A 16082-nucleotide genomic window follows, 5' to 3' on the forward strand; every position below is an offset into this window, starting at 1 on the left:
CTGCTTTGAACTCCGAGATTTGAGAAGCAGTCGTCAGTAAAATAAAGGGAACACAGCAAAAGTTTAGGATTATACTGCTGTGGTATCGTGGTAAAGATGAATTTTAACTACTGATTCTTCACATGCTCGTCCTTGGGCAGTGAAAAAAAAAAACTGGCTTTACCTTCACATTGTGGAGCACATCATCTTCTGGACATGATGCTGTCCAGTGTCCACAGGAATCAGCCAGTGTCTGAGGGCGTTAAAGTTTTACCTGTTAAAGTGGGCGGGCAATATGCTAATGTTTCGTCTTGACATCACAACAATATGACTTGTTTGAAAAACGATTAATTTCATTGACTCCGAGTCGACTCTTACTTTTGAAAGACAATAACTTTATATATGGTGCACTTTCAGATTTAAAATTTTGCAGGATGTTTTCATTCCCTTACATGAAAGGTCATTTTCAAAAATCCATAATTGGGGCACTTTAAGGCTCAGACAGTAGGAAATTGTGTACTTTAAAAACTTTATCACTACTAACTTTATGAGCAGACTTCTTCTTGTTCTTATATTCAGATACATGGAATGTACTGTTTTATAGGACAAATTCTTGAGGCTGACTCTCAATAAGTGTATACTGTGTGTGTGTGTTCTTGCATAAATGGTTTATGAGGACACAAATGTGTATGTTGACATAGGCACTACAATGTAAACACTTTCTGTGTCCCAAACAGTGTTTTACAAATTATTTGTTATTGCAACTTTTTCTTTTGTCAAATCAACTTGGATAATTAATGTGGTTCAGAAAACAATCTTTTGAGTTTCTATTTATTAAACCAATCTCCTTCATTGTATTAACTAAACATAAAATAAAACTATATATACAATTTTTCAATTTCAATGAACTCGAAATTAAGGTAATCAGGTAACTTACTTTTTTAAGTTAAACCAACAATATATATATATATATATTTTTCACTGTGTAGGGTTAGGGGATAGAACATACAGTTTGTACAGTATAATGGAAGATACTATGGAAAGTCCCCATAAAACATGGAAAGCCAATGTGTGTGTGTGTGTGTGTGTGTGTGTGTGTGTGTGTGTGTGTGTGTGTGTGTGTGTGTGTGTGTGTGTGTGTGTTTAACAGGAGAACGGGGTTGAGTTTGAGGCATGTCTGGTCGCTCAGTGTGATTCTCTGATTGAAGCGCTCACTCGGCAGAAGGCCAAACTGCTCACCAAGGTCACAAAGGAGAAAGAGAGCAAACTGAAGGTAGGTCAGCACACACACACACACACACACACACACACAAAGCACATCTATTGTCACTCATTCCTATTCTAAACACCTTTTGACAAGGGCCCACAAACCTAAAATTGGGCGTAATACTTTTTTAGTGGTTGTAGTAGTAATTTTAGTATCATCTTAAAACCATTCAAAAGTTCAACTTTAACTACTTTAAATTTTGCAGCAGCAAGATTATTTCCTCAATCGGTCACATGATAATATAGCCTGCTGCTTCACCACACAGATGGGATGGAGGGAGAGAGAGTTTCTGTAATACTGTAATACACTGTTAGTGTCCAGAAAATACGGAAAGCAGATTGAGGGCCCTGTTTTAAGGATCTAAGCGCATGGTCTAATGCGCAGGGTGCAAGTGCACTTAGGACGTGTCCGAATCCACTTTTGCTAGTTTAACGATGGAAAAAATGGTCGGCGTGTCCGGCGTATGGTCTAAAATGGTTGTTCCTATTCTCTTAATATATGTAATGAGTAATGGATGTGTTTTTGGCGAAACATGAAATAAACCAACCTAAGTCCCCAACCAACCAGAGACCCCTACTAGCAGGGGTTTAGAGGATGCCACTCCTCTAGTTGAGTGGGCTCTTATCAGGAGAGGCTAAGGCAAATTGTGTGCCTCGTAAGCTGAAGAAATGGCCTCTACTAATAATCTGCTAATAGTTTGTTTAGAGGCAGGGGAACCCTTCTTAGGTGACCCAAAACACACAAGCAGTTGGTCTGACTTGCTCCAGCCCGAGGACCTGTGCACGTAGGCCTCCAGTGCTCGGACCAGGCATGATAGATGTAGCTTAGCTTGATCAGCCGACACATGCGGTGGAGGATGGAATGCCTGCAATATTACAGACAGAGCCACATTTGCAGGCACCTTAGGCACATAGGTGCCTTAGGCACTCACCGTCTAGGGTGGTGAATGGCTCTCACTCTGCCAGGAGCGAACACGAACAAGAGGGAGCAACAGATAGCGCCTGCAGGTCCCCGACTCTTTTTAGGGACATGATAGCTAGCAGGAAGGCTACCTTCAGGGTTGCATTTTCTCGGACACCTCGTCAAAAGGTTCGAAGGGTGCCAGGGATAACCCTTCAAGAACCACTGCCAGGTCCCAAGTGGGGACCTTGGTCTGGACGACAGGCCTCATCCTCCTAGCTCCACGAAGGAAACATACTATAAGTGGGTGTCTCCCCAAAGTACCCACTCCTAGAGGCGTGTGGAAGGCAGCTATGGCATCCACATAGAACTTAAGCGCGGACGGGGAGAGTACGTCAGAGAAGCGACTCTGGAGGAACTCCAGCACTGAAGCCACTGGGCAGTTAACTGAGCCCAACTGATGTTCTCTGCACCATAAAGTGAATACATTCAATTTGAATGCATACAGTTTCCTTATGGAGTGGGCTCTAAAGTTTAAGATGGTCTCAACAACCTCAGTTGAGAGACCAGCATTTACGAGTTGGTCCCCCTCAGGGGCCAGACCCACAGCTTCCACAGCTCCAGCCGAGGGTGACATATTGTGCTCCCGGCCTGAGACAGAAGATCCCCCTGATGGGGATTTGCCACAGAGGGCCTGCTAGGAGATCTATTATGTCTGAAAACTATAATCGGGCTGGCCAGTACAGGGCTACTAGGATCAAGCTGATCCCGTGCCGTCGGGCCCTCTCTAGAACCCCTGGGAGCAGAGTGAATGGGGGAAATGCGTACAGGCGCGGCCTCAGAATGAGCCAGTCATCAATGTAATTGAGAATACGAATGCCCTGAATTCTCAGTGGAGCTAGAGCAGCATCCATGCATTTAGTGAAGGTGCAAGAGGACAATGCTAGGCCGAATGGAAGAACTCGGTATTGATACGCTTTTCCCCCAAAAGCGAACCTCAGAAACTTCCTGTGATGGGGAAGGATGGATATGTGCAAATACGTGTCTTTTAGATCTATCGTGACAAATCAGTCCTTGGACCTGATCTGACTCACTATAATAGGTATGGTTAGCATTTTGAAACTGAATCTCCTCAGAGACTGATTCAACACCCTGAGATCTATTATAGGACGTAACCCCCCATCCTTTTTGGGAACTATGAAGAACCTGCTCTATGGCTTCCTTTCCTAAGAGGAACTGAACTTCTTGTTCCATTACCCCAACCGTGCTCGGAGCTGACAAGTGTGCGACCCACTGAGATATATTTTGAAGACCTTTTCAGGTGTCTAAATACATTACTAGGGGGACCAGTCTCTCGGGACTGGCCTCGGCTGTTGAGCTTTGAGCGATTTCGGTGACCTGAAGCAGTTGACTCGCAGGAATTAACCGATTTATATTTTCTGCAGGCTTCCTGAGAGGAAGCGAACTCGACAGGGCCGCAAAGTTTTCGGGTGGACACTGCGATTTGCATTCGCTGGAAACCGTTGCGTCCTGAAACGCCGGTGGCAGCGGGAAGCAAACATCGATTTTCTGAGGGCTTCGTGAGGGAGTGAGATGTTGATGCTCGCTCGTGGGGGGGACCACCCTCAGAGGCCTACGCATCGCGTCAGGGCCTCTTCGACGAAGCCTTCCTCGCCTGAATGACAGTCCTCAGATTTGCTTTCGGTTTGGAGGACTTCGGCTGAGAGTGTTGTCTCTGGCTCCAGGCCTTTTGTGGGGGAGCACGAAAGGCAACACTCTCCTTCTGCTGCTGCAGGTGCAAGGAGCTGGCGGCTGCGTCGTGGGACTGCCCCCTGGCAGCAGACCCACGAGATCTTGAACGACGGCGGGGGATTAGCTGTTTAAATGCAGCTGACTGTCGCTTCGCCTCCTGAAACCTTTCGACGACAGTATTGACTGCGTCGCCAAAAAGGCCAGAAGGCGAAAGCAGGACATTGAGGAGGAAGACCCTGTCCTTCTCCCCAATGCCCAACAGGTTCAGCCACAGGTGTCTCTCCGTAGCTACTAATGTTGCCCTAGAGCGGCCGATGGCACGGGCCGTCTCCTTAGTAGCACGGAGAGACAAGACAACCGATCGCCTAAGTTCAGTAATATCGTCGAGGGTGACCTCCCCGCTGTCGTCCACCTCTTTGAGGAGGTCGGCCTGGTATTCCTGCAATAACCCCATTGTATGCAGGCATGCACTAGCCCGACTTGGCGCCATATATGCCTTCCCCACCAAGGAAGATGTAGTAAGGCAGGGCTTAAAGAGGAGCGCCGGAGCTCTCAGGGATGATGCAGCGTCGGGTGAAAGATATGAAGCGAGAGTTTCTTACACCCACGGCATCACCCCATAACCGTTCTCTTTTGAGCCCATAGTGGATGAATATATATGAATATTGGGGCTCGATAATCGGAACGAGATCAGTTTACTCCACGATCTCGACACCTATATTGTGATTTCAGACAGACAACACCAAATAAGACAGTACAGTCACACAGAACGCTTGCTGAAGACCAGAAAGCTGACGCTGTTGTGATCCGGCGTCCTTTTATAGCTTCCGCATCACCGTCACATGCAACGTCACGATTGACGTAATGACACATCACCAATCGAGATTGTACTGGTTCCATACAGGCTTCAGACGCATCACGCTGAAGGCGTTCCCCAATGTGTCGATTCTCGACGCAGCGCGGGTTCCCTCGAAAGGGAACATAGAAACATGAAACAAAGACAACACAGACAAAGCTGCCAGGGCAGTAGCATATCTGAATGCTTTTAAATTATTTGTGTTTTCATCAATTTTCTTTTTTTTTTCTTTTTTGAGAAGTCGCAAGCACTCTGCAAGGCAATGCTTAAATTAGCATGAGGTTTCTGGTGCAATTTCCATCAGCTCTAGTTTTATCGAGGACCATATCCACCATTTTTTCACTAATTATCTTAGTGATGTTTTTTTGTTCCTCCATCTTCCAGGGTCTGTGCGAAGTTAATCAGATGAAGTGTTCTTGAGTTTACAGCGACAGGAGACGTCATTTTCTACTCTACTTCTTTTCTTCCACGCCAGTAGTCTGACAACCGAGCTTTACGCATGCCCTCTTTCACCACAATGAACAGAGGATGAAGGGGGTGGGGGTGTGGAAAGGAAACCCGCACAAGTTATTTGTGGTTGTTACAGTATGTTACGGAGTTAATCCATACATTGCTCTATAGATTACAGAGATGCAAGATTATATTGTGCTTTAAGAGCACTGAATTGAACTCTGGTTAGTCAGGAAAGCAGAAGAATTTAGGTTACCCTGGTACATCTATCGCTCTTCTCACATTAAACATCAGTTCATTTGATACAGATTAGAGACAGAAGGCTTACTCTGTGATTTTAATCTGGCAGGCTGGCAGACAAAAAAAAAGAGAAATTAAAAATAAAGGGCATCTATTTTTCTTCATATTTCCGTATTCACGACCTCACATTAACAATGTCTTTAAGCATTATTCATGGATTTTTAATGTATTAATGTATAATTATTCAGTCATTTATACCTTAAAGGGTTAATGCTGATTAATTATACAGCCATTCGTCTCATTCCAGAGAACGCTTGACAAGTGAATCATTAAATAATTTTGCATTAATTAATGTAATATTAATAAAGAGTGATTTAAAGAGTGATTTGATCAGATTATCTGGACAATTAAATATGGATGGATAAATGAATGTTTGATAAATTAAATCAAACATTTAGTTCTTTGTATTTCAAAAACAAATATTAATAGAATACTGTACATATGCAGTATTATTCATCATAGCTTATTATTTCAGTATTTAAAAGGAATTAACATTTAATACTACACTAAAACAGATGACTATATTTACACGCATGGCCTTATAGGGTTAGTTCACTTAAAATTGAAACTTCTGTCATCATTTACCCTCATGTCGTTCCAAACCTGAATGACTTTATTGATTCTATGGACCATACGAATATATATTTTGAGGAATGTCTCGTGCTTTTTTTTTTTTTCTCTTTAAGTGCGTTATAGCTTTTATACTGTACCACACACACACACACACACACACACACACACACAAATTTTTTTAGTGTATACACAGATATGATAGTTTAGTCTAAGATTTTGTGTTATCACACTCACATATTAACAAATGTATGTATTGTGTCTGTATTAACATGCATTATATAACGTTTATTTTAGTGCAATGCCTTGCTCCATTAAAAGTGCATTACTGTAAAATGATTTTCTGTTGAAATAATTTTCTGTGATAATCTATTGAGTTTAACTTGTATTGAACCCGGAACATTTCCTTACTTGGCTGAGACTGAAGATCTTTGACAACCATACAAATCTTGGACCAGTTGCGTAAACATGTCTTAAGAACTAGTCTATCCAGCTAGCAATTAGTCAAGGCTAATCAGTCTTTGTTTTCAGATTCAAATTGACCAATAGACCAATCTACCTTTTTTGTGTAACTGACTTTAATAAAATGATGACCAGTATTGAATAATTTTTTTTATGACTAACTTGTCTAGTAGATGTACTGTATGTGAGTTTGTGTGATGCAGATATTGGCTATGCGACTCCATATCTCTTTGTAGCATCTATCTGATGTGACACTCACCACTATGAGCTTGTCTTTGATTGAATGTCTCTGATGCTGCTGCTCAGACAGAATGTGTGTGATGATAATTTAACCATGGCCTTTCTGTTTCAGACTGTAAAGGATCAGATAACTCACTGCACCATGAAGCTCCGGCAGACCACGGGAATGATGGAATTCTGTCTGGAGGTTATTAAAGAGAACGATCCCAGTGGATTCCTACAGGTACAGGAAAAGCTGAAACACAAAGTCAAAGGTCAAAGATCCAAAATAATTATAATAATGATGATGATGAACAGTAGGTGTGTTACTGGCCAGTTTTAATCTACTTACATCAAATGGAAAACACATTTCTATGGAATTTTCGTATTGGATTTTTGCATTGACGCACCAAAATTAATGTCAGTGTTTTCAACCATCAATATACTGCATTATATTCATGTTGCACAATGTTGTTAACTCCGTTTCATCAGCACCCAAAAAATGAGATGCCTTCTTTACCGCTGTTTACGAATCTGCACGTGTTGAATAGATGCGATTAAAGTGTTTACATGCATGTTTATTGTGATTCAGGTTGGCATACACCCCATTTATTACTACGATCATGGTTACAACCAGGGCCTAAAACTAACTTTTTGCCACACCTGCCAATGAAACGGCCATTAAACTTGTTTTGTGCAAAAACAGCAATTTATGACACCAATATTTTAGATAGCAGTGAAAATTCACAATCCTCTATTCCAATTTCGATACCACAGCTAAAACTACTAGCCTAACTAATATAAATGTATAACATTATTAAAGACGAGTAACAGTAGTTTTCAGCTTGAGACATTGAATAAAATAAACGGAGCGATTCCAATAGGGTCCTCTCACCATTGGTGCTCGGGCCCTAATAACACTGGATAGTCTTCACTGTTTAAATTAAACGTTGATTAATCCTTATTAAAGTTTGAAAAGTTATTTATTCAAGTGCAGGGAGTGATTTTTTTTGTTTGTCCTTTTTTTGTTTGAATAACATTAAAAACACAGACAGCAGCTATATTAGGCTGCTGTCACTTTAAGAGCGCATACACGGATCTAATATACTGATACACGTGCATTTACTTTCTCAACTGTTTACGCTCAAGCTATAACCGACTGTGTTTACTAGTATACTCACCGAGACGGGCATTTTTGACAATTTTCTGTGAATATGTCCATTCAAACGCAAGAAGATGTGAAAGAGAGCTCCTTTCAGTATTGTGAGACGCGGATTTCTGGGCGCACGCTTTGGATGTTTAAACTTCCCACACAGCGCGCGAACAGCATGTTCATGTATACTCGCCAACACCTATTTTTAGTCGCATTTGGCGCTTGGGAAATGTAAATTTTCGGCTCTGGTTACAATGATAGTAAGCTTAATCGCATACATTTGATTGAAGTATTGTTTACATGAGGTAAAGTTTTATCGGAATATTGCCTAAATCTTCATGTAAAATCGTCATTGTGACAGGAGTACTGGTACCATACCTAATTTCTGTCTATGCTAATTCAAAAGTTTGAATGAAACTCAGTACAATGAAAGATATAAACTTATAATTGTGAAAAAAAAGTCAGAATTATGAGATAAAAAGTCGTAATTGTTATATTTCATAGCGGAAGCAAGCTTTTATAGGTATCCGATGGTTTCCTCTGAAAGCGTTTGCCTGCTGTTTAGACTGGCCCTCAGCAATTAAACTCTTTCAATAATTGATATTTCATTGCAGCGCGTGTATAATCGAGAGAGAAGACTGCTCCAGAGGTGCAACGCTGCCTCTTTACTGCATTTTTATGAAGTATCAATTGTTATGTTTGTTTGAGTGCCTTCACAAAGCATGTAATGTGAGTTAGAGATGCCTGTCCAGCAGAGATTTCTGATAAAGAGAGATACAGTTAGCAGACAATACTGTATATTGGTTTGTCTTGATCCTCAAAATACAAAGAAGAGTGAATCCCTGAAACACAGTGCAAAATTTGATGGACTAAATATATTATACTGTAATATATACCTAACACAGTACCAAAATGATTGTTTATTTTGATCATTTTAATTAATAATAATTAAAAAAGAATTATTCAATTATAATAAATAATACTACAAACAATATAATAAAAATAACAAGTAACAAAAATAAATTGATATTATTTATTTTAATGAGTATGTGCAGTCAGGAAGACGAGGACACCGAAGAATAAGATTCCAACACGAAGTTTACTAAATATAATCCAAAAGGTAGTGATCCAAACAGGCAAGGACAAATACACACACATGTAGATGTAACGTGACCAGACAGGGAACTCTCCTTCTCCTTCTTCTTCTTGGTTTTATGGCGGATTGCAAAGACAGGGAACTCAGGATACAACGTGACAGTAACCATAGAAACTAACGAGTGGTAGGAAATCTGAACAAAGAAGAACAAACTGAAAGTCCATGAAAACGAAACTAAACTGAACTGAATGGTGACAATTTTCTAAAGGCTGGTCCACACTAAAAGATTTTTAAAAGATTATCAGAATTTCAAAATGTGAGAGACCTCTACTCTAGTGTTACTCTAGTGTGTGGAGTGACGCGATGTGATCGACAACACACACTAACTAATTCCATTCACAAACAACCCGACTGTGAACACCAGAAATCTCGCAAAATCTCTCGCATCAAACGGAACTGATCGTAATTATTCCACCTGTTGGATATTTACTATCGGCCCTGATGTTCTTCTGAGCAAATTCAGTCACTCCTTAAAGGGTCATGAAACCCCCCTCTTTCAGCTCAAGTCTAGCTCACAATCTTTTTGAAAAATGCAACTTAAATGGGCGTGGATGGCTGTGAGAAGGGGTGTGGTAAGGCCATCACTGTCATCGCCAGTATCCCATGCATATCGACTGTCACTAAAAGCAGTGGTAAAACGTGAGGAAATGCTAGATTTTTTTTTATAGCTGGCAAAGTTAAAGTCTTATGAAATACGACACTTTATTATTGTCCTTTCAAAAGTAACTGAATGCCCTGCTATATTAGCCTAGTAAGCCTACAGTAATCGTAATTCTATTGAGAACATATTAATGTAGGCTACATGTATAATTATGATGTCATTATAAAATATATAGTTGTTTATAGGCACTATACATATAATTGAAAATTATTAATTTTTTCGCTTAAAAAAAAAAACGTTCCGTGCATAGCCTAGATCTACGCGCCCCCTGAACCCCCATAATAAAGATGGCTCTGTGGAGGTGGATGACTTCTCATTTTAGACACACACACACACACACCTCCGAAGGGATAGAAAAGTCCTCGGGACTTGGTACCGCATCACTCGCAAGACGCAACCTGCATTGGTTGTCAACAAGGCGAAGTCCACCATTCTCCACTTCTCGAAGCTCAAAAATGTTTGCGGCACACACGTTTAGATGTGTCCGTGGTTGATGGAAAACCAACCGCCCAGAGCCAGAGTCTAGCCCGGGCAGCATCGGGGGGAAACATATTCAACCCAATTTGACTTTTGCACCACGAAAACTAACACTTGCGTGCGTCCCATGATTGCCTCTCTCATCTACTACGCGATATCACAGTTTGACATGTCTGTCACTGGAAAGATCCACGTGGTGTCATGAATAATTAAGAGACCGTGTCTTCTCATAGGATATGAAAACTCAGTCTCATTAATAATTATGAGACACCGATGAGTCATCAACGCACTATACTGTGCTCTGCCACGTCACAGCCTGCGTTGAAGATTTTAAACCCGGAAGACGAAAATAGCGGAAAGAAACTAAAATTTAACCATTTTCACCCTAATATTAAATCTAACAGATGCTAACATTGTCTTCAATGGTGTTCAACACACATACCTCTGATAAAATCTCAGAAAATTTGGTTTAGGGTTTCATGACCCTTTAACATACCTCAACCCACAGAAAAATCTGATAAAATAATCCGTAGAACCATCAAGATAATCGGGACTTTACCTAGGATTGTCGGAAGTGGACAATTGGGCCCAATATCGGCCCGATTATCTTGTAGTGTGTGGGTGCCTTAAGACATCACAGTTGATCATTATCGTTTCTCTTCTCGTTCTCTTCTTCCAGATCTCAGATGCGTTGATAAAGCGTGTTCAGGGCTCTCAGGACCAGTGGGTAAAAGGTGCATTGGAGCCAAAGGTCTGCCCAGAATTTGCCTTGACCGTCAACACAGACCCTCTGATGCAGTCAATTCTCCAGCTGGACTTCACCCAGAATAAAGGTAACATGTGACACGACATCGAACAAATGAGATTTAACGTTCGCTGTTTGTGGTCACCAGTGTTGGGGGAATAACATTACAAGCAGTGCACGTTACATGATAAGGTTATGTTTTGGAAGTAATGATTTTGAGATTTTGAGAAAGTACTTATTTATGAGTAAAAATAACATTCCCCAACATTGGTGATAACTTTTGTAAGGCTAATAATAGATTGTTTTATATATTTGTTGCAATGAGATTCTTGTTTTCCATTTAGAATTTGATTCTAGGATCCATGGACTAGCAAACAAACTCTTCAAAATTGACAATTAAACCAATATATCTTGCAAATTCAAATTCATCATGGTCTCGAAGAATAGTTGGGCTGCTCTTTACACAATCCAAACATGAATTCCATCATTCCCAGTTTCAGAGGCAAATGATCCCCCCAGTTTTACCTCTAGATTCATACATGCAACACCTGCTTTGTCCGATATCATCTTTCAGATGGTCAGGAGGCTGCATCATTGAAACAAATGCATACAGGTGACCAGAAAGAGGAGGAGAACACAGGAGGTATTTCAGAGTTGCTAAAAATGTTCCCCTATAATACTCAACCCCACCCCAAACCACAGCCCCTTGTTCTCCGTATGTTTTTTTAGAGGCACCAGTGACTTTCAGGAAGTTCTTACTCCCATGCATGTCACTCCACATTTACCCCTGTTTAAACTTTGAAGCCTTGGTGGATGATATTCGATGCTTAAATGTGTACTTTGTACTCTCTTTTAGCGGAGACCCCCACAGTGCCTCCCGCACCACTGTTGCAGTTGGAGAAATGCTGCATGCGGAACAACAGCGCCACTCTGGCCTGGAGGATAACTACAGTCCAAGCCCTGCCTGTAGAGGGTTACGTGCTGGAGCTGGATGACGGGAATGGCGGGCCTTACCGGGTACCGGGTCAACATTTTATTTTCACACTGAGATCATTCAACAGTCAGGAAAACAAATCGATCTCTAGGTTATTTTGTACTCTGATTGCTAATTGAATTGGTACCAAGCTTAGATGGTAGTAAGTCCATCCAGCATTTAATGTCTTGAAGACATGCAAACAAATTAGACAGAGAACAGGTGTTATTTTTAACGGGAAGATAAAGCTGAGTGTTAATGTGCATAAAAATGATAAGTTGTGTTTCTGAATAATATAACCAAGTGGAAGCATATATAAAGCAAAAAGAAGAGGACCTAAAATAGAGCCCTGCGGAACACCAAAGGAGATTTGAGAACGAGATGAGAAACATTTCCCCAGGTTAAAGGTGCTCTAAGCGATATCACGCGTTTTTTAGGCCAAAACATTTTTTGTCACATACAGCAAACATCTCCTCACTAACCGCTGGCTGCCTGTCCCCTGAACACACTGTAAAGAAACGCGATCTCTGTAGACAGCCCAGGCTCCACAAACGGCAACAAAAACAAACTGGGCTAACCCGCTCCACGAAACATGACAAACAGTTCCAGCCAATCACCGACAAGAAGGACTTGGGGGCGGGTTTTGGGGGGTTAGTGCGCGGATGAGGAGGAGGGAGGGTCTAGCTAGCCTCCGTTTTGTTTGACAAAACTTTAAACGTCAACAAGAAGTGACGTCACCCGACATCGCTTAGAGAACCTTTAACAGAAAAAGTTCTATCCTTGAGGTAAGATACAAACCACTCCAGCATAGATCCCTGAAACCCAGCTACATGATAATGTCTTTGTAAAAGGATGTCATAATCTACTGTGTCAAATGCTGCACTTAAGTCAAGCAGGACTAAAATACAAAAAGAACCAGAATCAAGAGAAAGTAAAATATCATTGGTAACCTTCAATAAAGCAGATTCGGTGCTATCAAGTTCTCTAAAACTGGACAGGATTGTGTCAAAAATATTAAAACCACTCAGGGCGTTGCCTTCCCTGGCCTCATGAGGTACACTAACAACTGATGCTAGCAGCTATGGTCTTTAGTGTCTTTGCTGGTTGAAGCTGCGAGTATGACCAGTTACATTGGTGCTGTGACCTGGATGGGAGTGAGGTTTAGGGAGTTGAATATAACGGATGTCAGCTAGTAAGAGCTGTGCAGATAAACCTCACACTATACGTCCAATTACATTTGTTCCTGCTAATCAGAGGTATGACCTCAAAGCTAACAGACATGGACTAGAAGCCACAAATGCTAATTGCAAATATTAAAACACATAATCATTGTGCATTTAGAACAGGGCTGTCCATTCCTGCTACTGTAAGGCAAAAAATAATGAAAATGAGGAAGCGAATTGGTCCAGAGTGGTGCAATGTAACTAAAACATGGAAACAAATTAAGTTTTATCATCCAACCATCCATCCTCTTTTCCTATGTAGGATTGAATGATGCCTTTTTGTTGTCTAGGTTATACTTCAATGCTTGCAAAATCATGCAAATGCTTCTCTTTGAAACATCCACAGCTTATTTTATAATTCATGATAAACATGCAGCATCGTCTTCTCTTATCTTAAGCAAGATTCTCCGGATGCTTTCCATTTTTAACTTTGCTTCCTGTCTGCCTTTTTTTCGTCGTTTCCTGTCCATGTTCCAGGAGGTATACGTGGGTAAAGAGACAGTCTGTACAGTGGATGGCCTTCATTTCAACAGTTCGTACAACGCTCGAGTCAAAGCGTACAACACTGCTGGAGTGGGAGCGTACAGCAAGGTTGTTGTTCTGAAGACCTCCGATGGTGGGTGTTTCAGTCGTCTTTCATTCACCTTTAATAGTGTCTTTGAGAGTTCTTAAAACTTCTTTTCTATTTATGAAATAGATAACAAAAAAAAACACACACACACACACACAGCTTCCACATTATATATTCCGTTTCCTAGTGGATCCCTGCTGTGGATGCTTCTCTTTAATGAGTGTCTTAGGGAAACTCCTTTCATCACTCTTTTGCTAATCTACAGAGATCAAACATCTAACTGTAGACATAGAGACTTTAACTTTAACTTCTGGTACATAGAGACTCCAACTGGTTTTTGAATTAGTTTCGGTCTTTGAATTCATTTGACTGAGCAGCAGTGTTTCAAAAAGTGCTGATTTTATATCAACGGCACTGGGACTTCTCACTGTTTGTATCACTCCACTTCTCCAGGTTACAATGTTGAACCAGTAGAGAGAGTGACGGTCTTTATGAGGGAGTGAGTGAATCATTCACGCAACTGATTTGCTCAAAAACACTATCATAATTAGTTGTACATATTTTAATCAGCCCAAGACCATTAGAATTCAGACAAAATCCCAGTTAAAGTAATTTTGGCAGGACCTGGATGTGAACATGAGTAGGTGTTTGCATGTGTACATAAACCAATGGTCCCAGAGGAGATGTTTAATTAACAGAGAACATGCAAGGATTTTATGCTAGATTTACCCTACAGGCACTCGGCTGCCGAAGCACATCTAAGAGAGCTTACCAGCTTTAATATTTCATCCCTTTAACTCTTTTAATAAGTCATGTGTCACTGAAGGAGTGAATATGAGTAGATACTGTAGATGTGTGTATGATCAGCAAATTATGATGACTATACTTACACTCTTTTAAATCCTGCTAAAGGTGCTGAAACCATTTTTAGTTTTTCACACAATGTCAATATCACACATAAAATAACTCTTCTAAACAATACTGGGCTCTGTAGACAGCAAAAAAGGGGACCAGTCAAAGCCAGTCTTTTACGTCATGAAGAAATAGTTGGATCACAAATTTGGTTCTATTACCTACACTTTATATACTGTCTCAGTAACATTATTAATTATTGTCATACAGTAGCGGTATCGGTTGCCAGTCGACCACTGTGAGATGCTATTTTGATTGATTTTTTGATTGGTAAACCTCTTATTATCTGCGAAATATGAATTTTTTTATGACTTTGTCGATTATATTTTGGTTTTATCTTTCCTCTGCAGTGGCATGGTTCTCCTTTGACCCTACGTCAGCTCACAGAGACATTGTCCTGTCCAACGAACACCAGACTGTGACGTGTAACAGTTACGATGATCGCGTGGTGCTCGGGACAGCCGCCTTCTCCAAGGGTGTGCATTACTGGGAACTTAGTGTGGATCGCTATGACAACCACCCCGACCCCGCATTCGGTGTGGCACGGATTAATACGATGAAGGACATGATGCTAGGGAAGGACGATAAGGCTTGGGCCATGTATGTGGACAACAATCGCTCCTGGTTTATGCACAACAACTCCCACACCAACAGGTACGCACCTTGATTTGCTAGTTTTGTGATTTTCATGGTTGCGCCTTGAAAACGTGTCCCTCCAAATGTCATGCATTCTAGTATTCGGAAACATAACATGGAAGTAGTATAAACAACACAAAAGAAATATAGTGTGAGCATTAGAAGCAGAAGCATTAGAAGCATTCTTGTTTGCATGACTCAATAAATCCTTATCTTGAGCCAAATAAGCAAGCTGGCATTCAGTGCAATCTATATCTTTTATTTAGAATACATACAAATGTAATTTACGTCTTTTAGTTTGTCAAGAGATTTAAAGCACCGTTTTGGAAGAGGGCACATGTGCGTACGTGCTCTAGTACGTAAGAACGAGCCTATGATTGAATCTGGAAATAAAGCAAAATTACTGAGAAAAATGAGAAATAGTCCTCAGATGCCATGTTCGTAATTTATAGCAAAACATCTAGCATTGTTTCGATATCAAACAGATTCATTAAAAGAAGTTATTACTCCACCACATGTGTGACATCATTAACCAACGTAGTTGAATGACCACTTCGCGACAATATGGTTTTGGGAAACAGTCGTGACTAGCTAGTTGATTTCTTCAACGATACATCATACTATGGTAGTAAAGCAGCGAGTCACGTTGTTGTACGGGAAACATTTCCGAAACACACTTGAAGTGGTTGACCAATCACAACACACTGGTCCACTTGACCAATCAGAGCATATTGTGCTTTGCTTTTCAGAAGTTGGGGTTTCATAGAGATGGGAACTAAACAGAGAGTTACTGGCAGACTGGGAAAAGATTAGCTGCAAC

General features: G+C 40.9%; 1 protein-coding gene across 2 annotated transcripts in view; it reads left to right on the top strand.

Annotated features, from left to right (window-relative positions):
• Positions 1–16082, top strand: part of LOC130096028 (E3 ubiquitin-protein ligase TRIM9) — a 55216-nt gene that overhangs the window by 31743 nt on the left and 7391 nt on the right. The window contains exons 3-9 of one of the 2 annotated variants that reach the window (XM_056262652.1): positions 1130–1252; positions 6889–6999; positions 10882–11035; positions 11522–11590; positions 11804–11964; positions 13621–13759; positions 14977–15280. In XM_056262652.1, the coding sequence (XP_056118627.1) occupies positions 1130–1252; positions 6889–6999; positions 10882–11035; positions 11522–11590; positions 11804–11964; positions 13621–13759; positions 14977–15280 (1061 nt within the window). The remainder of the gene's footprint in view (positions 1–1129; positions 1253–6888; positions 7000–10881; positions 11036–11521; positions 11591–11803; positions 11965–13620; positions 13760–14976; positions 15281–16082) is intronic. The other variant, XM_056262653.1, reaches the window with a different exon arrangement.

Source organism: Rhinichthys klamathensis, unplaced genomic scaffold (genome assembly GCF_029890125.1).
Source record: "Rhinichthys klamathensis goyatoka isolate OS25496 unplaced genomic scaffold, OSU_Roscu_1.1 h1tg000196l_1, whole genome shotgun sequence".
Taxonomy (NCBI): Eukaryota; Metazoa; Chordata; class Actinopteri; order Cypriniformes; family Leuciscidae; genus Rhinichthys; species Rhinichthys klamathensis.